This window comes from Fukomys damarensis, unplaced genomic scaffold (genome assembly GCF_012274545.1).
Source record: "Fukomys damarensis isolate Sample0158 unplaced genomic scaffold, DMR_v1.0_HiC HiC_scaffold_4, whole genome shotgun sequence".
NCBI lineage: Eukaryota > Metazoa > Chordata > Mammalia > Rodentia > Bathyergidae > Fukomys > Fukomys damarensis.
The window spans coordinates 38,352,304-38,360,769 of NW_022900916.1; the positions used below are offsets into that span (position 1 = coordinate 38,352,304).

Below are 8,466 nucleotides of genomic sequence, written 5' to 3' on the forward strand. Positions count from 1 at the left end.
AACTTAGGACCTTTTGCTTGCCTGGCAGGCACAGCACCACTGCGCTACATCCCCCCACATCTCTGTGGCTTTTACAGCGACACAGGGATTCGGCAGATGAAGACTCAATTCTTTTTTTTTTTTTTTTTTTTTTTTAAGAGCAGGAAGAATTTATTGAGAGAAAGATAGCTTCGTCTAAGAGAGACAGAAGGGGGACCAGAGAGTGGGTTACCCACTCACCCCACTTCTCAAAGGTGTTGTATGGGACAAAGCCATGAGGTGAGGTGGCTTCAAGGTGGGACAAAACTATAGCCAATTAGTAAGATTTCAAGAACAGTCGCTTAGATAATACTGATCCGATGAGAAATCACAAGATGGATAAAACTATGAACAACGAATAAAATTACAATAAATTCAGTGGCTTAGGTAATATTGATTAAATGGGGATCCAGTGGAGAAGCAAGTCATGTAGCAAGTGTACAAGGAATGAGCAAAGAGTTTTGGTGGTAAGGGGTAGGTCAAGATCTTGGAAGATCTTGGTTCCCCCACCCAGGTGATTGACACCTATTTAGAATATCAATCACTGCTACTCATGCTTAGGGGAAGCATGTTGGTGTGGTAGTTTCTCTTCTTTTATAGGGCTGGCTTTCAGTGAATGTGTCTTGAATGACCTCCATGTTTGGCTTCTCAACTATCCTCCATGTTGGGTCCTTGAAGGCCAGCCCTGTTCAATTGCCTACAAGATATCTAATAAACTTACCTATCTACAATATCCCCCAGCCAAGAAGCACTCCTGACTGTGTGAGGCGGGGAAAGGGTGAAGACAGTTCTGGCTACTTCTGGCTGAAGAGGGCTGTAGTTGTGGTCAGCAGTCAGTTACTCCACAGAGGGTCTGTCTAAAGGCCCTCAATAGGTGCCTGGCATTGTCATCTTGGGTACATGTAGAGCTTTGAGTCTCTGACCAGTAATCTTGGTAGAAGACCTCCAAAATGATACAGGAGGAATAGATGCAGCTCCCAAACCTGCTAGATATCCAAAATGTGAGTTCGTGTTCTCTAAAATCGAAGAATGAATTCTAGGAACAATGGAGGTTAAGAGTAGGAAGAATTTATTGAGAGAAAGATAGTTTCTGTCTAAGAGAGACGATGGGGACTGGAAAGTGGGTTGCCTCAAGACTCAATTCTTGCTTGAGATGCGTGGGAGACACAAAGGTATCTCCCAGTTGGTTACCATCCTCCTCAGAATTTCTTTTGTAGCAAAGCCCTGCCCCGGTTTCCTCCACCTCTTTGAAAAAGGAAGTTGGATTTCTCCACAGAGGCCATTTCCTCTGCACTGGCTTGCTCGGCAGTGCTTGGTGGCTCTGAGTTTCAGTGAAGCAGACAGTAATTCTTTCCCACTGAGTTTCCCAAGAAGTGAGCACCTATTCCCAGTGAGTCCTTCCCCAGCCCAGAGCTCCCAACTCTGGAACACACAGCAGTCAGGGATGCACTTGGAGGTTTATTGGTGGTAGTACAGAAGCACTTGTTGTAAACACCATCTTACCTCCCCTGTGGCCACTGTGGGAACAGCATTAAAGGAGATGTAGCAAGGGCACAGAAGCCAGGGATGATCACTCAAGCTGACTAGATGTTAGGGTCCCAGGAAGTTCTCCCCTAGGGAACTGGCTACAGGAGCCTGCAAGAGGTGCTCATTTGGGTCATCTTGTTCCCACAGGCTGTGGCTCAAGGTGGCTCTCATGGGTATGTTCACATTGACCTGTGATACCACTGGCAAAGGTGTCTTGCAGCTGCTGGAACTGTCTATTTTGATGGCAGTATCAGTGCTTCTGTGAAAGCCCAGGAATTTCGGGGGGTCATTGGGAGTGACAGAAGAACAAGGAAAAAGAAAAAACTATTAAAATGTACGTTAGAACTTTTTTTTTTTTTTTACAGTATTGGGTATTGAACCAAGGGCCTTTGCACTGAGCTACAGCCCCAGCACTTTTACTATTTTTTATTTTGATCCAGGATCTCCCTAAGTTGCTAAGTTGCCCAGGTGAAGCTCAAACTTGCCATCCTCTCACTTCAGCCTCCCAGAGTGCTGGAATTACAGGCATGTGCTACTACGCTGGGCTCCATTTTCGAATTGTATCTTTTACAGCATGGGTGCCTTAAGTGCAGGTGGAAATAAGGAGATGAAGGGTAGTGACAGTATGCATATATGGTATGACATATCTAAGAGCAACCGAGGACAGAAAGCTGAGGAGGGAGCCTGGAGCAAAGGCCTGTCCTACTGCAGAGGGTCAGACAGCTCCACACCCAAAGCATGGCTGGAGATGTCGAGAGCCTAGTGTGTTAGGACTCAAATGCGAAGTCCACACCCACTGGATCAGTCTCAATGCAATGAAAATCTTCGAACAGTTCTCTAAAGCAATAAAATGTAAATTAAAAAATTACAATTCCAGAACTATGAGAGGCTGAGTCAGGAGGGTCCCAAGTTTGGACCCAGCCTGAGTAACTTAGCAAAACCCTGTCATAAAATAGAAAATAAAAATAGGTCTGGGGCTGTAGCTCAGTGCAAAAGCCCAATATAGTTCAATCCCAGTATACCATACACAGCACACACACCCCACAGGTCAGGCCACTCAGTGGCTAGAAAACACATTATGTGGCTATGAATTTTTTAGAAGTTCTAATTAGAGGAGAAATATATTCTTATTTTAAAGAAAATAGAAACTACCACAAAACACCAAAAATAAAATGAAAATTACACAATATTCAGAGATAAATGCGATGAAATTTTATGCGAAAATAATTTTAGGGTTATTTAGCAAAAGAATCGCAATATGGCTAAATAATCTGAGACCTCTTTGCCTAGAAATGCCTGGAACTCTTCTGCCTGATGTCAGGACCTTTCTGATATCTATCCAGAGCTTGCTAGCAGAACCCAGCATTGACAGCCCTTGAACACACAAGCTGCCATGTCCTCAAAAATTCCCCAGTGCTTAAGAAGTGCCTGAGTCTACTTCGAACAAGTCGCTAGCCAAGAGCCCTGACCTGGGCGATCTAGCTCCTCCTTGTGGCATCTGTTTTGTTTTGTTTTTTTCTAAATCTATCCCTTTTTTTTTTTTTTTTTTTTTTTTTTTTTTTTTTAAATTTTTCCCTTTTTTTTTTTTTTTTTTTTTTGATTTCTGTATAAGATCCTATGTCTTAAACTGTGGGTTTTTGTTTTGTTTTGTTTTCATTCTTCTTCTTATTTTTTTTTTTTTAAGAAAGGGTCTCACTATGTAGTTCAGGCTGGCCTTGAAGTCATTATGGAGCCCAAGTTGGCCTCAAACTCACTATAATGCTCCTGCCTCCGCCTCTTGAGTGCTGGGGTTACAGTCATGGGCCATCATGCCTGGTTTAAACGTGCATTTTGCTGATATCCTCCAAGCTGTACTTATTGACTATGTTGGTTGCACTCACTGCTTTGGGGTTTCTATCACTCGTTACAGAAAGGATCTAATACAATTAGTAAATTAATAGAACTTGGGAGCTAGGGATAGTATTCATGCGTGCTACTGCCCATTTGCTCATTTTCCAGAAGAAGTAGGTAAGACAAAGAGAAGTAGTCTTGCCCAAGGGACCCTTGTGATCTGGGAAGGAGACTGTCAACAGCTCATTCTCTGAGCCTGACTTATTGGCTTACACTTCTTGGGATTAATTTACTCCTTCACTCATTTTACTGAGCACCTGAAAATACTGGGGTTTGCCCAGGAAATGAACATGCAGATCAGTGACTGCCAAAGACCCTGTCTTCAAGGACAGGCTTACAACGAAATTAAGGGAAAGTCAGGAGCCTATCTAGAATGACAAGTAGCAACAGAGATGGGCTGGTAGAGGGACCACTGACCCCGTGACTCCATGATGGGGAAGGGACACTGGAGCAGACCTCACAGGACCCACCTGTTGGCTGTAAGCTGAGTCCTTCCAGAGAGTTCTGAGAAACTGCTATTGGTCTGCTCGGCTGCCAGCAGCAGGAGGGTCTCGCTGGGTTGGGAAGACCCAGGGAGGCTGCTCTCAGGCTGTGTGGAGAAACGCAAGTCAGAGGGCCAGGCTGGTCTCCTGAGGGCTGGGATTACATGTGTGCACCCTATGCCCAGATCCCTGTGCCTTTATACTAAGCAAATCCTGGACCATCTTTATGGGTGTCAAAAGTCACCCTAAGGGATGGACATGTAGCTCAGTGGTAGAGCGCTTGCACAGTATGCACAGGGCCCTGCATCCAATCCCCAGCAATGCAAGTGGGGAAAAAAAGGCAAAATAACTCAATAGGAAACAAAAAAAAGAAATATAATCTATAAGTACACAGGTGACAATATACAAACTCATTAAAAATCAAAGGTGTCATCTTTTTACCTATCATATTAAAATACAGTTACAAAATGTAAACACTACTCAATTGTAATATTCAGTGCCTATGATAAGGAAAACTGCCCATGATATAATCTCAAGTAAAAACCCAGCAGTCAGTAATATACACAGTTGTCCCTTGGCAACATTAGGACTGATTCCAGGACCTCTCTCTAGTACCAAACTCCAAGGATGCTCAGGTCCTTTATGTGACATTGCCAGGGATTCCTGCAGTAAGACTCTAGTCCCCATCTGCCCTGTGTGTGACACAAGGTGGAAGAAAAATTTAAGACAGAGTTAAAGAGAAAGTGTGAACCATGATGGCCAATACTTCTGTGGCAAAAGGCACTGGTCCATCTCTCCCACCAGATTTTATTATTCATCAACCAGGGTAAAGGTGCAACACGTGAAGAGATGTGCAGTACCTGAAATTACCATGGAAACAAATGCAGGCAAGGCTTTAAAGAGGAGTTGAAGCATTTTCAAATGAGAAGCAAGATAGACAAAATATATGGCTGTAATGTCCTTCAAGCTATGATGGCACTAATTGTGGGAATAGAATTTGGGTGCGAGGTACTCTGACCTCAGCTATGAATGTTGTCTCGTATGAGCCCCACACTTCATAGGCTGTCACTCTGGTCTCGGCTGTGGCCATTCGCGGGGAAGTCGTATTGATCTACTTGATACCGCAGTGCTCATGAGACACCTCTGTGAGTCAGATGTGCTTCTTAAAGTGAGCCAGCCAAGGGATTTAACTCTTTGCAACCTGCTCTGCTTACGGTGTGTTTTGGGCATAATGAACACTGCGGGCTCTGGTGTAAGAGCACGTAATCTATGCACATCCTCCTACTTTAAATCAACCCTACCTACATTACTTATTATACCTAAAAAAATGGAAGTACTATGAAAATAGCTGTTAGATTACACTGTTCAAGGAATAAGAACAAGATAAAAAAGTCTGATATGTTCAGTACAAATGCAATTTTTTTCTGCATATTTTTGATAGGAGGTTGGTTGAATGTTCGGATGGGAGAATTTGCAGATATGGGCCGACTGCATGCTTGCACATGTGTGTATTATGTGCATACACCTGCCTGTGCACGTACACACACACACACACACACACACACACACGTGCACACATGTAGGTGGGGAGGGAGGCTCCACTTACAGTTGTTTTGGTGGAGAATCTGGGCAGCTTGGGCACCAGGCAGTGAGTGATGCGGATTCTTGGGTCTTTGGTGGTGATGGAGAGCCCTTTCCATAGAATCCTCACCAAGCGGGTCCAGAACTGAAATACGGCTTCTGGGTGTTTTTCATGGAGCCTCAGGTAGTAGATCTTTTCAGTCACCGTCCTCACCTGGAGGATGCGTTGGGGCCGGTCGTAGATTTGTAGCTCCACATATCTCAGGGGCAGAATCCTAGGTGTAGTCAGGAAATAGAGAAAGCTCCTTGTTCTGTTTGGGAAGACTAAGTCTGCATGAAGCTTCTCTGATTTATAAGACTTCTGGGTTTGTTTGTTTGTTTGTTTCTGTTTTTGTTTTTTGGTACCAGGCATTGAACTCAGGATCTTGTGTTTGTGAGGCAGGTGAGGTGCCACTGAGCAAAATCCCCAGCCCAAGACTTCTGTTATTGAAGAATCTGCCCACATTAATAACCAAAGTTGCTATTGATATCTAATGTCTCTCTGAACTCTCACAAAAACCCTCTGATAAAGGAGAGAAAAATACTGTTAATTCCACTTTACAGATTTTGAGATTGAGTTTTGGAGAATCTCAGTAGCTTCCCAGTAGCTTCCCTGGGTTTAGATCTTAGTAAGTGGGGAATGACTCCATTTCTAGGCCCTCGCTCCAGGCCCCAATTACCTGTGTGGATGAGTGTCTCTTATACATCGAGTATTTTTTAAAAAATTTTATAACTTCATAGTCCTGTTGACTTTCATATCTCCATATTTTCCCTGGAAATGCTCCACATTTATATTGACAAAATAAAAATAAGCAAAAGAAAGCTAAGAGCCTAAAAACAAAACAAAACAAAACAAAAAACAAATAGGCTTGAAAAAGGATCTCTCTCTCTCTCTCTTTCTCTCTCTCTCTTTCTCTCCTTCTTTCTTTATGAGATGGTCTCTTTTATGTAGTTTACGCTGTCCTTGGACTCATTAAGTAGGCCAGGCTGGCTTTAAACTTGTGGAGATCTTCCTGCCTCAGCTTTCCGAGTGCTGGGACTACAGGCATATGCTTCCACACCCAGCAAGGTGGGAAATGTATACTGCTCCATCTCTGGAACCATGCACTGTGCTTTGTACATATAGATGCTAGCTAGATATTTGTTCAATGAATTCATAAAGGGATTTCACATAGCCTATAGACTAAAGAACACTGTCTTCAATTACAAATGAAAACAGAAAGGACTTTGTCAGTGTCTATTCTGATTACATTCTCAATAAATCAAGAGAAAAACAATCCAGCCTGGGCCCCGATCCACCATGGGAAGGAGAGCCACGCCTGCTCCTGACCCAGCTGCCATCGCTCAAGTGCTGGGAAGGAAGCTGCGTGGGCACCCCTGAACCCCCATAAGCCCCACCCCTGCACTCTCAGACCTCCTGACTGTGCCAGTCTTTGGACTCACTCTGCAGAGGCAGAGGTGGTCATCAAAGGTATTTTTCTGAGTTCCCAACTTTGAACATCTTTAAAGAAAGGGCGTGGGAAACCTGTAATAGAACACTGCAGAGTTCAACCATTCAGAAGGTTGGGGAACTCAATCTGGGCCTTGCAGCCCGAGGTCAGTCAGGGTCATGGGGTTCAGCCATAAGCTAACTGAGATCAGGGATCTTGCATCCTTGCTCTGTCTGAGCCATTAAATGATAATACACTATATTGAAATTTTGTTCACGGCAGACATGTTCAGGACTGCTTCTTGATTTCAATTTAATTCAAATGATTTAAGGGTGATAGACTAGTGACTACCACAGGTGGTCAGTGTCCAAGTTGTGCTTGATCTTAATGTGTTGCTGATTGTATCAGTTGGGGTAAAGCATTGCCATTGATTTGATGAGCTGTTTTCTCTGATGTTATGAAGATGAGAATGTCTGTGGGTCGTTAGAGACACAGAAGCTAGGGCGCAACTATATCAGGAAGATTTGGGTGATAATCCAGAGATTAAATCAAGGACAGTCCAACAACAAAAATAAAAATGAGAAAACACTTAACCAAGACACAAGGACAGACTTCCAGTTTACCAATGGCAAACAATAAGGCAAACGAGGATGAAAAGGCCAAAAGTGAGCCACCAGGACACCCTGAACTCAAAACACAGGAAGTAACAAAACAGATCAATCAGGCTCTAGAAAAATTCAAAACAGAAATAATTTCCCAGATAACCATAGAGATAGTGAGCAAAATGGAAGTCGTGATTTGAGACTCTAGAGCAGAAACTGACAAAAAATAGATGAGCTCAGGACCATGATAGAAGTCATGAAGGCCCAGCATAAGAAAGAAATGGAAAAAATAAACGCCCAACATAGGAAAGAAATGGAATCCATAAAACAGATTCAAACAGATATCCAAGAGATTAAACACTCTATTGAAAATGTATGCAACAGAATAAAAGACTGCGAAGACAGACTCTCAGATATAGAAGATAAGATTGCAGTCAGTGACCATGAAAAGAGAGGTCTCTTAAAAACAGTAAGAGATGGGCCAGGGATTTAGCTCAGCGGTTCGGTGGCCTGCCTTGCAAGCGCAAGGACCTGAGTTCAATCCCCGGTACCAAAAACAAAACAAAACAAATGAAGAAAAAAAAAAAAAAACAGTAAGAGATCATGAGAAATCGATCCAACAACTCCTAGATGATGCAAAGAAGAATAACATAAGACTGATAGGAATACATGAAGTACCAGAAGAAAATACAAATGACCTAAAAAAACTGTTCGCAGAATTAATGACAGAAAACTTCCCAAACAGAGGGGAAGAATTTGACATTCAGATAACTGAGGCATATAGGACCCCAAATAGCTACAATCAAAAAAAATCTACACCTAGACATATAATAATCAAGATCCCAGAAACCCAACAGAAGAACAAAATACTACAAGCAGTAAGAGAAAAGAAACAAA

The 8,466-nt window shown here is 42.9% G+C and overlaps 1 protein-coding gene across 4 annotated transcripts in view; it reads right to left on the minus strand.

Annotated features, from left to right (window-relative positions):
* Window positions 1–1,438: 1,438 nt before the first annotated feature.
* The window catches only part of Fam71f2 (family with sequence similarity 71 member F2), a 12,577-nt gene continuing 5,549 nt past the window's right edge, over window positions 1,439–8,466 (minus strand). For all 4 annotated transcript variants that reach the window (XM_010633445.3, XM_010633448.3, XM_010633446.2 and 1 more), the window contains exons 3-5: window positions 5,524–5,773; window positions 3,906–4,024; window positions 1,439–1,804 (exon numbers count right to left, since the gene is read on the minus strand). In XM_010633445.3, coding sequence (XP_010631747.1) covers window positions 1,609–1,804; window positions 3,906–4,024; window positions 5,524–5,773 — 565 coding nt within the window. In that variant the 3' untranslated portion in view covers window positions 1,439–1,608. The remainder of the gene's footprint in view (window positions 1,805–3,905; window positions 4,025–5,523; window positions 5,774–8,466) is intronic.